Source organism: Salvelinus fontinalis, chromosome 17 (genome assembly GCF_029448725.1).
Source record: "Salvelinus fontinalis isolate EN_2023a chromosome 17, ASM2944872v1, whole genome shotgun sequence".
NCBI classification, from domain to species: domain Eukaryota; kingdom Metazoa; phylum Chordata; class Actinopteri; order Salmoniformes; family Salmonidae; genus Salvelinus; species Salvelinus fontinalis.
Window position 1 is genome coordinate 19,680,697 of NC_074681.1, and position 20,973 is coordinate 19,701,669.

The 20,973-nt window shown below is 44.5% G+C and overlaps 1 protein-coding gene across 10 annotated transcripts in view; it reads right to left on the reverse strand.

Moving 5' to 3' along the window:
- The window catches only part of LOC129813913 (rap guanine nucleotide exchange factor 4-like), a 58,434-nt gene extending 44,165 nt beyond the window's left edge, over positions 1 to 14,269 (reverse strand). For 2 of the 10 annotated variants that reach the window (XM_055866527.1, XM_055866524.1), the window contains exons 1-3: positions 14,039 to 14,267; positions 8,917 to 9,148; positions 5,513 to 5,945 (exon numbers count right to left, since the gene is read on the reverse strand). In XM_055866527.1, coding sequence (XP_055722502.1) covers positions 5,513 to 5,635 — 123 coding nt within the window. In that variant the 5' untranslated portion in view covers positions 5,636 to 5,945; positions 8,917 to 9,148; positions 14,039 to 14,267. Of the gene's footprint in view, positions 1 to 5,512; positions 5,946 to 8,916; positions 9,149 to 14,038 lie in introns of all 10 variants that reach the window. The other 8 variants (XM_055866529.1, XM_055866528.1, XM_055866532.1 and 5 more) reach the window with 7 other exon arrangements.
- Between the last annotated feature and the right edge of the window lie 6,704 nt (positions 14,270 to 20,973).

Here is a 20,973-nt window from a genome sequence, read left to right on the forward strand (position 1 = left end):
GAGGATAATATGATCATGGTCATTCTGTCTAGGATGGCCAGAAAGTGACCCACATACTGAGGATAATATGATCATGGTCATTCTGTCTAGGATGGCCAGAAAGTGACCCACATACTGAGGATAATATGATCATGGTCATTCTGTCTAGGATGGCCAGAAAGTGACCCACATACTGAGGATAATATGATCATGGTCATTCTGTCTAGGATGGCCAGAAAGTGACCCACATACTGAGGATAATATGATCATGGTCATTCTGTCTAGGATGGCCAGAAAGTGACCCACATACTGAGGATAATATGATCATGGTCATTCTGTCTAGGATGGCCAGAAAGTGACCCACATACTGAGGATAATATGATCATGGCCATTCTGTCTAGGATGGCCAGAAAGTGACCCACATACTGAGGATAATATGATCATGGTCATTCTGTCTAGGATGGCCAGAAAGTGACCCACATACTGAGGATAATATGATCATGGTCATTCTGTCTAGGATGGCCAGAAAGTGACCCACATACTGAGGATAATATGATCATGGTCATTCTGTCTAGGATGGCCAGAAAGTGACCCACATACTGAGGATAATATGATCATGGCCATTCTGTCTAGGATGGCCAGAAAGTGACCCACATACTGAGGATAATATGATCATGGTCATTCTGTCTAGGATGGCCAGAAAGTGACCCACATACTGAGGATAATATGATCATGGTCATTCTGTCTAGGATGGCCAGAAAGTGACCCACATACTGAGGATAATATGATCATGGCCATTCTGTCTAGGATGGCCAGAAAGTGACCCACATACTGAGGATAATATGATCATGGCCATTCTGTCTAGGATGGCCAGAAAGTGACCCACATACTGAGGATAATATGATCATGGCCATTCTGTCTAGGATGGCCAGAAAGTGACCCACATACTGAGGATAATATGATCATGGCCATTCTGTCTAGGATGGCCAGAAAGTGACCCACATACTGAGGATAATATGATCATGGTCATTCTGTCTAGGATGGCCAGAAAGTGACCCACATACTGAGGATAATATGATCATGGCCATTCTGTCTAGGATGGCCAGAAAGTGACCCACATACTGAGGATAATATGATCATGGCCATTCTGTCTAGGATGGCCAGAAAGTGACCCACATACTGAGGATAATATGATCATGGCCATTCTGTCTAGGATGGCCAGAAAGTGACCCACATACTGAGGATAATATGATCATGGCCATTCTGTCTAGGATGGCCAGAAAGTGACCCACATACTGAGGATAATATGATCATGGCCATTCTGTCTAGGATGGCCAGAAAGTGACCCACATACTGAGGATAATATGATCATGGTCATTCTGTCTAGGATGGCCAGAAAGTGACCCACATACTGAGGATAATATGATCATGGTCATTCTGTCTAGGATGGCCAGAAAGTGACCCACATACTGAGGATAATATGATCATGGCCATTCTGTCTAGGATGGCCAGAAAGTGACCCACATACTGAGGATAATATGATCATGGCCATTCTGTCTAGGATGGCCAGAAAGTGACCCACATACTGAGGATAATATGATCATGGCCATTCTGTCTAGGATGGCCAGAAAGTGACCCACATACTGAGGATAATATGATCATGGCCATTCTGTCTAGGATGGCCAGAAAGTGACCCACATACTGAGGATAATATGATCATGGCCATTCTGTCTAGGATGGCCAGAAAGTGACCCACATACTGAGGATAATATGATCATGGTCATTCTGTCTAGGATGGCCAGAAAGTGACCCACATACTGATTATAATATGATCATGGTCATTCTGTCTAGGATGGCCAGAAAGTGACCCACATACTGCGAATAATATGATCATGGTCTCTAACTGACAGAGAGCGGACCAATTAGAGTATTGTAAATAATGCACTCCAAGCATTCATCAGGGCTGTACAGGATTACACAAGTAGTAACACAGGTAGAACAGCAAAGAACTCTAGAGAGATGTCACGCCCTGGCCTTATTATTCTTCGTTTTCTTTATTATTTTAGTTAGGTCAGGGTGTGACATGGGGAATGTTTATGTTTTGTTGGTTTTGGGTGTTTATTTGGTAAAGGGGTTATGGGGTGTGGTAGATGGTTTTGTGTTGAGTGTATATGTCTAGCGTTGTCTATGTTGGTTAGTTATCTAGGAGAGTCTATGGTTACCTGAATGAGTTCCCAATTAGAGACAGCTGATTTCGGTTGTCTCTGATTGGGAGCCTTATTTAGGGTAGCCATAGGCTCTCATTGGTTGTGGGTAATTGTCTATGTAAGAACGTTTGTAGCCTGTTTGTATGTGCACAACGTTTGTAGCTTCACGGTCGTTTTGTTGTTTTCTTGTTTTGTTAAAGTGTTTTTGTGTCGTGTTCATCTTCGTGGTATAATAAAAGAAGATGGCTTATTTTCCAACTGCTGCATTTTGGTCCGTTAATCCGCCACACGATCGTGACAGAATTACCCACCATAGGACCAAGCGGCATGGAAGGCGGCAACAGGACCTACCTACACAGGATTTCTGGAGATGGGAGGACGAATTGGAAAGAGATGGACCTTGGGATCAACCTGGAGAATATCGCCTCTCTCGTGAAGAGCTGGAGGCAGCGAAAGCCGAGAGGAGGCGATATGAGGAGGCAGCACGGAGACAAGGCTGGAGACCCGTGAGTACAACCCAAAAATTTCTTGGGGGGGGCCTTAAAGGGAGTGTGGCGAAGTCAGGTAGGAAACCTGCGCCTACTCCCTGTACTTACCGTGGAGAGCGGGAGTACGGGCAGACACCGTGTTACGCAGTAGAGCGCACGGTGTCTCCTGTACGCGTGCATAGCCCGGTTCGGTACATTTCAGCTCCACGTATCGGCCGGGCTAGACTGAGCGTTGAGCCTTATGTCATGAAGCCGGCCCAACGCATCTGGTCACCAGTGCGTCTCCTCGGGCCGGCGTACATGGCACCAGCCTTACGCATGGTGTCCCCGGTTCGCCTACATAGGCCGGTGCGGGTTATTCCACCTCCCCGCACTGGTCAGGCGACGGGGAGCATAGAGCCAGGTAAGGTTGGGCAGGCTCGGCGTTCAAGGGAGCCAGTACGCCTGCACGGTCCGGTATTTCCGGCGCCACCTCCCCGCCCCAACCCAGTACCACCAGTGCCTCCTCCACGCACTAGCTATATGGTGCGTGTCTCCAGCCCTTTACCACCAGTGTCTAAACCACGCACCAAGCCTCCTGTGTGTCCCCAGAGTCCTGTGCGTCCTGTTGCTGCTCCCCGCACTAGCCCTGAGATGCGTGTCCCCAGCCCGGTGCCACCAGTCCCGGCACCACGCACCAGGCCTACAGTGCGCCTCAGCCGGCAGGAGTCTGCCGGCTGCACAGCGATGACTGAACTGCCCGTCTCCCCAGCGCCATCTGAGCCATCCGTCTCCCCAGCGCCATCTGAGCCATCCGTCTCCCCAGCGCCATCTGAGCCATCCGTCTGCCATGAGCCTGCAAAGCCGCCCGTCTGCCATGAGCCTGCAAAGCCGCCCGTCTGCCATGAGCCCACTGAGCCGTCCGCCAGAGAGGAGCCGCTAGAGCCGCCAGCCAGACAGGAGCCGCTAGAGCCGCCCGTCAGACAGGAGCCGCTAGAGCCGCCCGTCAGACAGGATCTGCCAGAGCCGCCAACCAGACAGGATCTGCCAGAGCCGCCAACCAGACATGAGCAGCCAGATCCGTCAGCTAGCCATGAGCAGCCAGATCCGTCAGCTAGCCATGAGCAGCCAGATCCGTCAGCTAGCCATGAGCAGCCAGATCCGTCAGCTAGCCATGAGCAGCCAGATCCGTCAGCTAGCCATGAGCAGCCAGATCCGTCAGCTAGCCATGAGCAGCCAGATCCGTCAGCTAGCCATGAGCAGCCAGATCCGTCAGCTAGCCATGAGCAGCCAGATCCGTCAGCTAGCCATGAGCAGCCAGATCCGTCAGCTAGCCATGAGCAGCCAGATCCGTCAGCTAGCCATGAGCAGCCAGATCCGTCAGCTAGCCATGAGCAGCCAGATCCGTCAGCTAGCCATGAGCAGCCAGATCCGTCAGCTAGCCATGAGCAGCCAGATCCGTCAGCTAGCCATGAGCAGCCAGATCCGTCAGCTAGCCATGAGCAGCCAGATCCGTCAGCCAGCCATGAGCAGCCAGATCCGTCAGCCAGCCATGAGCAGCCAGATCCGTTAGCCAGCCATGAGCAGCCAGATCTGTCAGCCAGCCATGGGCCGTCCCTCAGTCCGGAGCTGCAGTCCCTCAGTCCGGAGCTGCAGTCCCTCAGTCCGGAGCTGCCATTCCTCAGTCCGGAGCTGCCCCTTACCCTGGAGCTGCCCCTTACCCTGGTGCTGCCCCTTACCCTGGTGCTGCCCCTTACCCTGGTGCTGCCCCTTACCCTGGTGCTGCCCCTTATCCTGGTACTGCCCCTTATCCTGGTACTGCCCCTTATCCTGGTACTGCCCCTGACCCTGGTACTGCCCCTTACCCTGGTACTGGTCCTTAGTCCGGAGCTGTCCCTTAGTCCGGAACTCCCCCTTAATGCAATGGGGTTAATGTGGAGGGGGGTCGTTTGGAGGAAGCCTAGGAGGTGGTTAGGTACTGTGGTGACGTGGGGACTACGACCAGAGCCGGAGCCGCCACCGTAGAGGGGAGCCCACCCAGACCCTCCCCTAGACTGTGTATGGTGCGCCCGGAGTTCGCGCCTCAAGGGGGGGGTTATGTCACGCCCTGGCCTTATTATTCTTCGTTTTCTTTATTATTTTAGTTAGGTCAGGGTGTGACATGGGGAATGTTTATGTTTTGTTGGTTTTGGGTGTTTATTTGGTAAAGGGGTTATGGGGTGTGGTAGATGGTTTTGTGTTGAGTGTATATGTCTAGCGTTGTCTATGTTGGTTAGTTATCTAGGAGAGTCTATGGTTACCTGAATGAGTTCCCAATTAGAGACAGCTGATTTCGGTTGTCTCTGATTGGGAGCCTTATTTAGGGTAGCCATAGGCTCTCATTGGTTGTGGGTAATTGTCTATGTAAGAACGTTTGTAGCCTGTTTGTATGTGCACAACGTTTGTAGCTTCACGGTCGTTTTGTTGTTTTCTTGTTTTGTTAAAGTGTTTTTGTGTCGTGTTCATCTTCGTGGTATAATAAAAGAAGATGGCTTATTTTCCAACTGCTGCATTTTGGTCCGTTAATCCGCCACACGATCGTGACAAGAGAGAACATTGTACATTAGAGAGATCACAGAGCTCTAGAGGGAGAGCTTTACAGAGAGATCACAGAACTCTAGAGCGAACACTGGAAAGAAAACAGAGAACTTCAGAGAGAACTCTAGAGAGAACACTAAAGTCTAAAAAGAGAACACTGAACGCCAGAGAGAAAACACAGGACATTAGAAAGAGAGCTCAGAGAACAACTCTAGAGGGAATACATAGTAACTAAAAGAGGAAAACCAAACACAGAGGTGTAGTAAAAGGTATGAGGCAGACCTGATTTACCTGGTGGTTGGCTGTTTCTGACACCTTGACGTCCAGAGAGCCAGACAGAACAGCATACCAGCTGGTCCATATGTCACCCTGGCGGAACACTACACAGAACAGACATAACAGCATATAAGCATTCAGAAATCATTCATCAATAGTCATAACATTGATGTGACAAGTCATAGTAAACCTGAAAGCCAATGAGGTATCAGAGAGGCCTTTTTCAAGGTGCTCATACCACTGAGTGAGTGTGAGAGAGTGTGTGCAGATGTCCAAGTGTGTGTGTGTATACTTCCAGGTGATGCCTTTCTCCAAGTACTCGTAGAAGGCACAGGAACAGATCTGCAGCAGCGGGGAGGGGTGGAACCTCTGGAAGGCTTTAACCCCTTTAAGTCTGGTCAGAATAATATCCACATCCTCTGCTGAACGCTCCGCAGGCCTACAGAGAGAGATGGGGGAAGTTAGTAATAATACTACTACATGGGAGTTATATAGCACTTTTCAAGGACCCAAAGTCACTTTACAATTATAGGGGGAAAAAATAGTCAAAACAAAACATCAGAGCTAACAAAAACATGAGTAAAGAGAGGGGTGGGCTCAAAGAAGGGAAAGAGTGTGTATCAGTGTATGAGGAGGGGAGGGTTGGGATTTGGATACACGGTTTAGGGTAAGGGGTAGGGGATATGTCAAAGAGGTGGCGCTTTAGGAGGGACTGAAAGACAGGGTGGAGGGAGAAAGCTCCAGAGCCTAGGAGCAACCTTGGAGAAGGCCCTGTCGCCGAAGCGTCGACCTGGGGATGACAAGGTGGGCTGCTGTGGTGGAACTGAATGCGGGTTGGTAAGGGTGCAGAAGGTCTGAGTGATAGGGGGGGGGGGGGGGGGGGGGGGGTCAAAGCGTTGGGATACAGGGAGCCAATGGAGTTGGAGGACAGGGGTGATGTGCTGTCAGGACTTTGGAGATCATGGAGGGAGCTTGAGTAGATGACGGACAGTAGTGAGTAGACAGGAGTAGATTAATGCACGTATGAGGGTTTCAGCGTCAGGACAGGAGTGGGAGGACCTGACTTTGGCAATGTTTCGGAGGTGGAAGATTGAGGATTTGACAGTCTGTCCTATATGGAGGTCAAAGGAGAGGGTGGAGTTCAGGATTACACCAAGGTTGCGTGCATGAAGGGAGAGACAGTGGTGCTGTCAATGGTGAAGGTGAGGTTGCAAGCTTTGGTGAGGGTGGATTTGGTGCCTATGAGGAGTTGTTTTGTTTCATCACTGTTGAGCTTGAGAACGTTATTTTGCATCCATGTTTTTATTGCAGAGAGGCAGGATTCAATGTGGACTGAGGAGGGATTTGCTGCTGAGGTAGATCTGGGTCTCATCGGCATAGCAGTGGAAGTCAAGGTTGAAGTGACGGAAGGTTCTGACCAAGGGGGAGGATGTAAATGAGGAGTAAGGGACCCATCACAGAGCCCTGGGAGACACCCAGTATAACTGCAGCTGAGTCTGAGGTGTGGCCATTGAGGGTCCGGTTTGTGAGGTATGTTTGTAGCCAGGTGAGTGCAGTGCCCTCAACACACAGACCCTCCAGCCTGGTGAGTGCAGTGCCCTCAACACACAGACCCTCCAGCCTGGTGAGTGCAGTGCCCTCAACACACAGACCCTCCAGCCTGGTGAGTGCAGTGCCCTCAACACACAGACCCTCCAGCCTGGTGAGTGCAGTGCCCTCAACACACAGACCCTCCAGCCTGGTGAGTGTAGTGCCCTCAACACACAGACCCTCCAGCCTGGTGAGTGCAGTGCCCTCAACACACAGACCCTCCAGCCTGGTGAGGAGGATCTGATGACTCACTGTGTCAAAAGCAGCACTCAGATCAAGGAAAATCAGGATGTTTAGGGCAGCAGCAGAGGAGAGGAGGTCATTGATAACTTTGAGGAGTGCAATTTCAGTACTGTGGAGGGGGCTGAAACCAGACTGGTGGGGCACGAACAGGTTGTTGATTAGCAGGTGGGTTTGTAATTGGAAGGCAGCAGCACATTGCAGAGTCTTGGCAAGGATGAGGGAGAGATGATAGTTATTTTCCAGGCTGAAAAAACGTCCGCGGGAGAGTCAAAGAGGGTAATCCGATAGGTATTCCAGAGGGAGGTATGGAGAGCAAAATCCAAAATAGATACAGTAAGGCAATTGGGTTTGGTCAGGGAACCAGGGCCCAGATTCACAAACCTTCTTAACTGACATGTTTCCTTAACTATAGACTTAAGAAGCAAGTTAAGCAAAGTTGCTATTCCTCAATGAAATGTTTCTCAAAAAAAAGTTAAGAAATGGGATTCTTGAAAATAATGTTTAAGGATTTCTTCTTGGAAATGTACTTAACTTAAGGACAGCTTAACCCTCGTCTTGAGACGATTGGATACTTTTGTAACCATGAACGTTTTCTTGCGCCACTGCCACAGACATAGTTGGCTACCGGACATTTCAATTCAGAAAGAAAACAAATTAAGCGCACATAGCCTAGCTAGCTAGTAATTATCAATATAACCAGGAAGAATCTAGGCAGGTGGAGGTAATCACCGCAGTGCAGTCCTAACAGCCAACTAGCAAGCTAGCTAGCACTAATAAGCCACGGTTGTAAAAGTCACAAAGCTCCAAAAGGCCTGAAAGTGCATAAAAACAACAGGTCGAAAAGTAGAGAAGCAGCAGTCAAGCATGACAGCAGATACTCTCACCTGGAAATGTGTGTTTGCTCTCCTCTTTTCTGTTCTCTGTGATAGCTGTAGGCGTTCTGTAGCTAAGGGCACCCTGCAGAGTGCGGATGTAAGCTTAAAGACACTCCACTGACTGAGACAAAATCATTCAGAGAAACTCACAGAGCAGTCTGTTCACATCTCTTTTTCTATCGATCTCCCCTCCCGCTCTCTTTCTCTCTCTCATTCACTCACTCACATAAACACAAGTATGGATACACTGTGCCTGGTCATGGGTGATGTTGAGACACCATATGACCTCCAACTCTCCTCTGACACTGGTGACTCACTGAGTGTGAGAAGTCCACTGAATGGCTAGTACATAATGACCTGCTCATGCAGACCAGAGGCTTTCTAGCTCTTCTCTTCAGATCCTCTCCCCTAGGCCTTGGTTAATTCCTTTGTCTCTAATCTGCCTTCTTGTCTTTCCATCCATCTTTCTCCTTTCCTCTCAGACCTTCTCCTGTCACAAGAATCCAAGCTGAAGAAAAATTCTGCCTGGGGGCCACAGCCCTCTCTCTCTCTCATCCTCCTAATCTCCCACGATCAACCTTCCATATGTCTTTGCCAGTGGGTTTAATCTGTTAGACAGGTGGTCTCTAATCTCTGCCCCTCCCCACACACACACAGACAGTTGTGTTAAAGACTCACGGGCCTACATAATACAAGACCAACCTGTTAATGTTCCTCAGCATTGACCCAGATGTCTAGAAGAAGGGATTACAGGTGACGCATGGAGACCACCTTCTTCTGGCTTTCTCTCTTCATCGCTCTCTCTTTCTCCATCTCTCCGTTTCTCTCTCTCGCCATACCTCCCCCACTCTCCTTGCATCACACAACATTTCCAGTAGAATGTGCATCTCTCTGAAGCTGATGTGGTCTGAGAGCCGCTTACACCACCTTCCACCTGTAAGTCACATGATTAATCCTCCTGTTACACTCGCTCTCTTTCCTTCTCTACTCTCTCCCTCGCTCTGTCTACACTGAAAATAGTTTCCCACCTCATATTACAGCTAAACCACAATGACACATACACAACTCTGACTTCGGCTGAGGCACAGTGAGACCTATTCTAGCGGTGGTACAGATGAGAGAGGACTGGAGAGGAGAGACCAGATAGCTCCAGAATCTTACTCTGCAGCACCCAAGGGTTCCACGATGTCTATGTTCGTCACTTCATCAAAATATATAGCTTTCCAAACGAATAGTTTCCATTTTGTATTATTTCAACCAAATGCAGCTAGTGCTGTTTATCAAATGAGCAGGACCTGCACTTAAATATTCTGAGATAAATGTTATGTTTTCACCTCCATTTGTAATGTGTCGCTGTCTGCCCTGAAGCACTGTCACCTTCTGTACTATAGATCATCTCTAATCTCTGTCATTTACAGCCAACTGAAGTCAGATGAGATATCATGTAAAAGCGTACATCTATTACTGTCTACACTAGAGGTCGACCGATTAATCGGAATGGCCGATTTATTAGGGCCGATTTCAAGTTTTCATAACAATCTCTAATCTGCAGTTTTGGACGTCGATTATGGACGATTATATTGCAATCCATGGGGAGACTGCTTGGCAGGCTGGCCACCTGTTACGTGAGTACAGGCAGCAAGGAGCCATGGTAAGTTGCTAGCTAGCATTGAGCTTATCTTATAAAAAACAATCAACCTTAACATAAATCACTAGTTAACTACACATGGTTGATGATATTACTAGTTTAACTAGCTTGTCCTGCGTTGCATATAATCAATGCGGTGCGTGAAATTGTGTCACTTCTCTTGCGTTCAGTGTAAGCAGAGTCAGGGTATATGCAGCAGTTTGGGTCGCCTGGCTCGTTGCGAACTGTGTAAAGACCATTTCTTCCCAACAAAGACTGTAATTAATTTGCCAGAATTTTACAGAATTATGACATAACATTGAAGGTTGTGCAATGTAACAGCAATATTTAGACTTAGGGATGACACCCGTTAGATAAAATACGGATGTCACGTTCCTGACCTGTTTTCTGTTAGTTTTTGTATGTGTTAGTTGGTCAGGACGTGAGTTTGGGTGGGTAGTCTATGTTATGTGTTTCTATGTTTGTTTAAGGGTGACCTGATATGGCTCTCAATTAGAGGCAGGTGGTTTTCATTTCCTCTGATTGAGAGTCATATTAAGGTAGGTGTTTTCACACTGTTTGTTTGTGGGTGGTTGTCTCCTGTGTCAGTGTTTGTCACGCCACACGGGACTGTCTCGGTTTATGTAGTCTGTTCCTGTTCGTGAGTTCTTCGTGTATTTATGTAAGTTCCATGTCCAGGTCTATCTACTCCGTTTTGTTATTTTGTTAATTATTCAAGTGTATTTCGTTTTTGTGTTTTTTCGTCTTGTTTAAATAAATCATGTCACTTCACAACGCTGCGTTTTGGTCGAATCCCTGCTCCTCCTCTTCGGATGAAGAGGAGGAGGAAAGCCGTTACAACGGAACGGTTCTGTATTTCACTGAAAGAATAATTGTTTGTTTTCAAAATGATAGTTTCCAGATTTGACCATATTAATGACCTAAGGCTCGTATTTCTGTGTGTTTTTATTATATTATAATTAAGTCTATGATTTGATAGAGCAGTCTGACTGTGCGGTGGTAGGCAGCAGCAGGCTCGTAAGCAATCATTCAAACTGCACTTTCCTCCGTTTACCAGCAGCTTTTCGCAATGCTTGAAGCACAGCGCTGTTTATGACCTCAAGCCTATTAACTCCCGAGATTAGGCTGGCAATACTATAGTGCCTATAAGAACATCCAATAGTCAGTCAAAGGTCTATGAAATACAAATGGTACAGAGAGAAATAGTCCTATAATAACTACAAGCTAAAACTTCTTACCTGGGAATATTGAAGACTCATGTTAAAAGGAACCACCAGCTTTCATATGTTCTCATGTTCTGAGTAAGGAACTTAAATGTCAGCTTTTTTACATGGCACATATTGCACTCTTACTTTCTTCTCTAACACTTTGTTTTTGCATTATTTAAACCAAATTGAACATGTTTCATTATTTATTTGAGACTAAACTGATTTTATTTACGTATTATATTAAGTTAAAATAAAAGTGTTCATTGTTCATTCAGTATTGTTGTAATTGTCATTATTACAAATATATATATATCTTTTTTTATATATAAAAGAATCGGCCTATTAATCAGTATCGGCTTTTTTTGGTCCTCCAATTATTGGTATCGGTGTTGAAAAATCAAAATCGGTCAACCTCTAGTCCACACACAGAGAGACACACACGCATACACTGGCATTAGCTCTGTAACAGTTAGCTGATTTATCATTGTTGCCTGGGCTTATTGATTTGGACAGTGTGTGTGTGTGGGTGTGTGTGTGTGTGGGTGTCCATCATGCCCGCCGTAACCTGACATCCACCATCAGGGGGATGGACTAACACAAGGGGGGGCTATGACCAGCATTTTCAATGGCTGCATCTCAACAGTTTAACATGGCTTCCTTTCCTTGTCTCCTTTCCTTCATCTACACTGACTGGGCAGGTAAGGATTCCTATTACCATTAGAAACATTTCTCTGTTTCCTAACTTCACAAAGAAGGAAATAGAGAAACAGAGAGGGGGAGACAGAGAGAGTAATGAGCTCCCATTGCCGATGGTTACCTGTGGATATCAAATCAAATTCATTTTATTGGTCGCGTACACATATTTTGCAGATGTTATTGCAGGTGCAGCGAAATGTTCATGTCGGTAGCTCCAATCGTGCAGTAATACCTAACAATACAAAAGAATAAACACAAATCCAAAATAAAGAAATTAAGAAATATCAGAATGAGCAATGTCAGAATTTCTTCAGGCTCCTAAGGTTGAAGAGGCGTTGTTGTGCCTTCTTCACCACACTGTCCGTGTGGATGAACCGTTTCAGGTTGTCAGTGATGTGCATGCAGAGGAACTTGAAGCTTTTCACCCTCTCCACTGCGACCCTGTTGGGGATCCACAATCAGCTCCTTCATTTTGTTGAGGGAGAGGTTATTTTCCTAGCACCACTCCGCCAGGGCTCTCTGCACATGCTCTGATGACGCGGCTTGGGATGCCGTCTGGGCCGGCAGCCTTGCAAGGGTTAAAACACTTAAATGTCTTACTCATGCTGGCCGTCGACCTCTTCTAGCCTATTCTATTCTGCTCAATGCTATCAATCAATCTTATTCCACTCCATTCCCAAGCATCTCAAGGCTAATATTCTCATGAGATCTTTGAACTGTGTTCAATACAAACTACATTAACCTGCAGATACAGATTCAATATTTGCCACTGGTTCTTATATGGCTGTGTGTGTGTGTGTGTGTGTGTGTGTGTGTGTGTGTGTGTGTGTGTGTGTGTGTGTGTGTGTGTGTGTGTGTGTGTGTGTGTGTGTGTGTGTGTGTGTGTGTGTGTGTGTGTGTGTGTGTGTACAAGGAACCAGAGAGTAAGTGAGAGTGAGTGCACAAACACTATAAAAAAAATATATTCTGGGGTGAATTGAAATTGACTCAAAAAAACAACCAACAGAAATTGAATAAAAGTAATTTCAAAGATTTGTTCATTTAATTTAGCCAACCCAACAAAATGTTTAAAAGGATCAATTGAGTACATTTTAATATTAATAATAATATCTCTCTACACTTAACAATAAATTATTGGAACCACTTGCCCGTTTTTAGAGGATTGTGGGTAATTCAAAAATGTTTGACTTTGTGATTATTTCACAGAATGTTGTAAGCATATTCGAAGAAATACAATTCTATTTCTATATTAGTATTAAGCAGCTTGTTATGTCATGAGGTGTAATGTATTATGACGAACGATATCAAAACCTGACAAATGTACGTTCAATGATCAGGCCACCCATTCTTAAAAACAGAGGTTAATTCAGCGTCATGCGATGCATGCAGTTCTACCTCCAGGTAGACTACTGCTGGTGGATTAAGCACTGTGCTCAACAATGCCTGACAAAAAAATGGGTTAAAATGGCAAATTATGAAATAGATAAAACAATGTTAAACATTAAGAGTTTTATTAACACTAGCTGTACTAAATATGTGCGTGACATCAACTCATATATTACCACATTATCATTAAATCCAACACAACTTTATGGCTATTATAAATTCCATGGATTTATTTTATTTGTGTAAATCCCAAACAATTTATGAAATATTTTTTTACAACAAAAAAAATGTGACGTTTCATCTACAAATAAGAGTAAGTGTTTTGTTGTTGCGTTCATTTTTTAAAAGTAGATTCAACACAATGTTTTTTACAGTGCCGGCTGACAAATTCCCCTGCAATGAATAGATTGGATTTGCGCAAACCTGCCTCACGCCCAGAAATAAACCAACCCTACACACACGACTGTTTTTTGTAGGTAAAATTTACGCATCGCAGACTACAAAAAAAATCGGTCTGAATTCATAACAGATAAAAGTGATAATGCTGCGGGTGGTGAGGAGGATTAACAAGTCAAAAAGAAAACCATGAACCTACAACGCCTTTGTGAACGACTAGCAAATAGACAAACACAGCAGGTAAATGCCCTATGAATAACCTAACCTGGGAATGGTCTTCAATTAGTACCTCGACCGAATGTGAATATGTCAATGACATTTGATACGCAATAACAAAGCCGCCTTCGCACTCAGGCATGCACACAATCAGAGATTACCGGTTAAGATTACGATTTGTCATGTTGACCCTGATTAATGATGGAACCCAAATTCGTTGTTTTCAGCGGTTGAGGATGCCGTGACCCAAAAGGCGGGAACGTTTATTACCCACCTTTTATCCAGACAGCCGACCCATTCATCCGAGGGAGACGAGTTGGGTGATGTTTCTATAGCGACCATCTTTCCAGAGAATGGGTGTGTGGGATTGAGAAACCGGGAGATGCTGAAGGCGGCTTCAGCGTGGTGGTTATCTGTGCAGTAGTCGTTCATGACCTGAACTCGCGACTCCGCCACTGGGCTGATCCAGGGCTGAGGTTTGACGTTATGAGGCCACTCTACCCCCTCAGGACATTACCAACCAACGAGTGAAATTGATTTGCTAAATAATTGGCTATAATTTTTTTTTAAATATATCATTCTTCGAGTTGATAATAAAAAGGTTTAGATATTATTTTTTCAGAAACGTGTAATGTGTTGATGATAGTGATACTGACTAGATTAATGAAATTGTCTTCACCTATTCAGTCCTTTCATACCATAACTGAAAAGAGAGGAAGAGAGGAGGAAATCAATCAACCTTTAGCTCATTTTCTATTAGCTTCATGACAAAATCTGTAGAATAGCACTATAAAACTGCACATTTTTCTCTGCACCATGGCAAAATGTGTTCAAATGCAGTAAATTAGCTGATTGAATGTGGGGAGCTATTCAGTGGTCAATAATCAATCACTGATCAGCATCAGCAGCAGATATAATGGAATGACATGTGTGAGACAGACACTATCTTAATAAACAAAACAGTATATTTTTATTAATGGTTGAATTTTCAAGATATTGCACATGGAACACTAATAAATAAAGAATTCTGATAAATAATTCATGGAACACAGATCCATAGATATAGAATGAATAGAAATTAAAATCGAATTCTACTGTGATTATATGGTGTGTGAAGCTTCTGAGTTTGGTGGAACAGTATAGATAGAGCCAGCGGTGACGGGCTGTCTGTCCCCACAATTACAGCCTGTCACCACAACGACAGTGTCACGGCACCAGGAAGCGTCTTACTTTTCCCAACGCTGTTTTGCCAAAACCACGCCCTGTTATTCAGAGGAACGTTCTACTACGCTCCCATTGGCTAGCTAGCGTTGTCTCGCTCACAGACGATCAGCGCAGAGACAGTGGCCTTCCAAGGTAAAGTTGGAAAGTGTAATTTAACAATTAGCTGCCTGTCGTAATGCAGGCCTATTTTTATCATGTTTGGTAACATTTGCCCATGTATTTCTTTTCAGAGTATCAATGAGTTGCAAAAATGTCTCAGAGAACTCTGCTGAATTCCCTCAATTGAAAGTGAGCTAAATTAACCTCAGCTACTTAACTTTACTAGCTCAGTATTCGAAGTTGTTATATTATCATTAGTAGTCTATTATCAGGTAAAATCATATGCTTATTATTCATAATTTCTCAAATATTTATTCGCTAATCATTCAGTCGAATACGCTATGCTACAGCCATTTAATCTGTCTTTGAGCGTTAAGGGACATTAATGGCTAGTACTGTCCACGACATTATGTTATTTTATTTTTCGATCTTGAAATACAAGGGCAAATGTTATTAATCAGTGACTGAAATTTTGCGCTACCTGATATTCACTTCCGGACATGGAGAGCGCTCAAAGCGTTGTAGAACGCCCCTCTGAATAACGGGGCATGGTTTTGGCTTAACTGCGTTGGGGGAAAAGAAAGACGCCACCAGCATGGGGGGAGGAAACAGGAAGTGTTTGAGATTCAGTGAGTGCCAAAATATACAGTACTTCCTTCAGGCCGATGTTGAGAGAGAGAAGACAGACTCTCCTACAGAAGATGTGGAGCGCGAGATGGACAGGGAGATAGAGATAGAAGGGGTGGTAATGGAGAGAAGAGGGATAAAAGGAGATGAGAGGGAGGGAGAGATTGATCGCCATAATATGCCATTTGAAATGTCTCTATTCCTTTGAAACTTTTTTGAGTGTAATGTTTAATGTTAATTACTGATTGTTTATTTCACTTTTGTTTAGTTATATATTTCACTTGCTTTGGCAATGTAAATATATGTTTTCCATGCCAATAAAGCCCTTTGAATTGATTGACTCCCTCTCCTCTGGCCTGCAGTGTGGTCTCAGGGAGTGGTAGAGGGAGGGAGAGAAAAAGGGGATGTTGATGTCCGCTGATGAAAGAAGGAGGCAGGAGATGTGCTGTTGTGTTCAGCGATGGAAAAACACAGACGACAGACACACACACAAAACCTCATTCTGACAGATTAAGTTAGCTGGGATTCCCATACTAGTGGGAGCTATTAGTTCCAGCTAGGTTATCTATTGTGTGTGTGTGTGTGTGTGTGTGTGTGTGTGTGTGTGTGTGTGTGTGTGTGTGTGTGTGTGTGTGTGTGTGTGTGTGTGTGTGTGTGTGTGTGTGTGTGTGTGTGTGTGTGTGTGTGTGTGTGTGTGTGTATGTGTATTTGTGCCAGCTGTCTGAAGTAGAGGTTTAACACAGTGTAATGAATGTGTCCTCTACAACACCACAGGAAGCTGACACTGCATGTCTCAGAGGGGGACTGTGTGACTTAGTTGGTAGAGCATGGTGCTTGCAACGCAGGGTTGTGGGTTCATTTCCCTTGGGGGACCAGTATGAATATGTATGCACTCACTACTGTAAGTTGCTCTGGATAGGAGACACACTAAATGACTGAAACATGTATGTGACAGACAAAGTAGGAGAGAGAGGAATTCTGTGTCCCAACCCCTTAGACACTACTAGATATTTAAGCATTATGTTCATTGTTTCACCTTGCCTTCTGATAGACTGAGTAAAATGTTTGATTTATTCCTAACACTTTAGGCTATCCATTCATTTTAGATCTAGGAGTGCCTACACTAAGGAAACAGAAGGTTCTATCTGGAACTTAAAAGTGTTCTTCAGCTGTCCTCATGGGAGCGCAGCACCTAACCAGCAGTATGCACTTCTGAACAGTAGATGGCAGTGTTGCTGTACGTGTCTCAGAGCCATAGACCCCAGAAATTATAAAGAATTGTGTGTTTGTGTTCCAACCATAGGGTGTTAATAAAGAGTGTTTTTGAATGTCCTGATGATTAAATCATGTCAACTGTGTGATCTCCTGGTGGATGTGAGAAACTCTAAATATGGTCCTCCACAGTGGCGATTTTAGCATGTAAATCTTGGTGGGGCAAACTAAAAAAATATGTTTTAGATGCATGCCAGCAAGCCACTACACAACACTAAACAATACTTTAATTGCATTATAATGGTGACAAATGATTCCCACAAACTCTTAGGGCCTACATAAAGCTTTCCCAACAGGAGTCCCAAAATCTTACCACTGCTACACCTGGCTATCAGCGGAGCCTTGTCTGGCAGCAAAACAGTTCATTCAGCCTCATTTACTGCCTTTTAAAAACAACATAGCTGATAAGGCTGACTTGCTTAAACAAATGTGGTTTTCGACAGATAATTGAGATGTACAAACTATGGCAAAAGGGGGGGTGAGCAGATAAGAGGCAATCCGTAATTTCGATTAAGACATTAATGAACGAGCTAGGACGAATGTAGTCAATATAACTATTTGTTCAGCACTTTTGAAATGTACAGTGACAGAATTCAGAACATGGGTCGTTCTTACAGTATTCACCCTGTACACCAAGTCAGAACCGTAGGATAAATAAAGGGGGCATATAAGCAGACAATGAAAGCTCTTACTCAATGATGACATTTCTATAAAACAGGCTATAGGCTACATGTGCACCACCAAGTCAGAACAGTAGGCTAAATTATGAGTGGAAAAGGGCCAAAATTATGAGGATGAGGCATGTGGGCTGTTATTGGGCTGAAATTGTTGCCACCCCTATTACTAGCCTTTTCAACCTCTCTTTCGTGTCGTCTGAGATTCCCAAAGATTGGAAAGCAGCTGCGGTTATCCCCCTCTTCAAAGGGGGGACACTCTTGACCCTAACAGCTACAGACCTATATCTATCCTACCCTGCCTTTCTAAGGTCTTCGAAAGCCAAGTCAACAAACAGATTACCGACCATTTCGAATCCCACCATACCCTCTCCGCTATGCAATCTGGTTTCAGAGCTGGTCATGGGTGCACCTCAGCCACGCTCAAGGTCATAAACGATATCTTAACCGCCATCGATAGGAAACAATACTGTGCAGCCGTATTCATTGACCTGGCCAAGGCTTTTGACTCTGTCAATCACCACATCCTCATCGGCAGACTCGACAGCCTTGGTTTCTCTAATGATTGCCTCGCCTGGTTCACCAACTACTTCTCTGATCGAGTTCAGTGTGTCAAATCGGAGGGTCTGTTGTCCGGGCCTCTGGCAGTCTCTATGGGGGTGCCACAGGGTTCAATTCTTGGACCGACTCTCTTCTCTGTATACATCAATGATGTCGCTCTTGCTGCTGGTGATTCTCTGATCCATCTCTACGCAGGCGACACTATTCTGCATACTTCTGGCCCTTCTTTTGACACTGTGTTAACAACCCTCCAGGCGAGCTTCAATGCCATACAACTCTCCTTCCGTGGCCTCCATTTGCTCTTAAATACAAGTAAAACTAAATGCATGCTCTTCAACCGATCGCTGCCTGCACCTGCCCGCCTGTCCAACATCACTACTCTGGACGGCTCTGACTTAGAATATGTGGACAACTACAAATACCTAGGTGTCTGGTTAGACTGTAAACTCTCCTTCCAAACTCACATCAAACATCTCCAATCCAAAGTTAAATCTAGAATTGGCTTCCTATTCCGCAACAAAGCATCCTTCACTCCCTTGTAAAACTGACCATCCTACCAATCCTCGACTTCAGTGATGTCATTTACAAAATAGCCTCCAAAACCCTACTCAATAAATTGGATGCAGTCTATCACAGTTCCATCCGTTTTGTCACCAAAGCCCCATATACTACCCACCACTGCGACCTGTACACTCTCGTTGTCTGGCCCTCGCTTCATACTCGTCGCCAAACCCACTGGCTCCAGGTCATCTACAAGACCCTGCTAGGTAAAGTACCCCCTTATCTCAGCTCACCATAGCAGCACCTACCTGTAGCACGCGCTCCAGCAGGTATATCTCTCTGGTCACCCCCAAAACCAATTCTTCCTTTGGCCGCCTCTCCTTCCAGTTCTCTGCTGCCAATGACTGGAACGAACTACAAAAATCTCTGAAACTGGAAACACTTATCTCCCTCACTAGCTTTAAGCACCAGCTGTCAGAGCAGCTCATAGATTACTGCACCTGTACATAGCCCATCTATAATTTATCCCAAACAACTACCTCTTTACCTATTGTATTTATTTATTTATTTATTTTGCTCCTTTGCACCCCATTATTTCTATCTCTACTTTTTCTATCTCTACTATCTCTACTTTTTATTTTATTTATTTGTTTACTTGCTATATTGTATTTACTTCGCCACCATGGCCTTTTTATATTTTTATTTATTTATATATATATTTTGTTTGCCTTCACCTCCCTTATCTCACCTCACTTGCTCATATTGTATATAGACTTATTTTTCACTGTATTATTGACTGTATGTTTGTTTTACTCCATGTGTAACTATGTGTTGTTGTATGTGTCGAACTGCTTTGCTTTATCTTGGCCAGGTCGCAATTGTAAATGAGAACGTGTTCTCAATTTGCCTACCTGGTTAAATAAAGGTGAAATAAAATAAAATGTAAATAAATAAAAATTAACAGCTCACTACACAACATACACAACATACTTTCTTAGCTACAGAATACATATCTTCCTGGCATATTACATAATTTATGCAGCAGCATACAATGCATTTTTGGACTCACCTTGTTGTACTGTGCTCACTTGAGCAGGAAGGTGGTGTGGCGGTCCTTTGTGGGCAAATTTCGTCATCAAACTTTGTCATCAAATTCTGGCGTTATATGGATTTTTGGTGCTTTCAAGACAACTGGGAACTCTGGAAAAAAACAAGTTCGAATCATGACGTTAGTGATTTTCAGGTCGGAGCTATAGAAAGAAGCCCAAGTTCCTGACTTCTGAGTTGGATGACCATTTAGAATGTATTTTCCCAGTCGGAGCTCGTTTTCTTCTGAGTTCCCAGTTGTCTTGAACTCACTAAAGTCTGAGATTTCCCAGTTCCTAGTTTCCATTTGTTTTGAATGCGGCAGAAGTCATGCTGGAATGCTCCAATGTTGAAGCTTGGAAAAGAGACCCTTAAACCCAGACTTGGAACACACATACACTCCACTGAATAGCAGGCTAGTGATTGCTTTGCAATGCTTGCAGTTAGCCACTGATTCCTTCCAAACCACTCATTGTTGAATTTACAATATCCAACAATGTTTATGTCCAATGGCCAAAAAGCACTGATACCTTTTATCTATAATTTCTTCTGTTCATATGACAAGTTTTGAAAAGGATTTTCCAGTAGATTGTCGACGTGATTCATGATGATGACTGCTAGCTAAGATTTTGAAAGTATGATGTTGACATGATCGGTCCAATCAAAGCTACAGTTGATATAACGTGATTTGACGTCATTTTATCTGTGGCCAATGACCTTGAGCCTTCTTGGACGGGCACATCTAATGTAACTCTATGACAGCACCCAAGGGGCTTGAATTTTCAAGCTCTGTCTGTAGATCTTGCGGTGACATAGTGTCCCAATGAGTGACAGAAAACTGAGCCAATCATGGCGCAGCTAGAGAACTTAACCAAACCCTATGCTCTGTATTTCCACTGGCTGCTCCACCACCACAGAAAGCACTGAGCTAGGCTGAAACACCTGCATTTTGGAGCTGCCTTATTCAAGAAAGCAAAAAGAGACCTTGTTTGCATGCAGCTTCATTAACTCCAATTTTAGTTTTTTTGTTGATTGTTTGCAAACTGATATGTGACACATATTGATCAAATCAAATCAAATGTATTTATATAGCCCTTCTTACATCAGCTGATATCTCAAAGTGCTGTCCAGAAACCCAGCCTTAAACCCCAAACCAGCAAGCAAT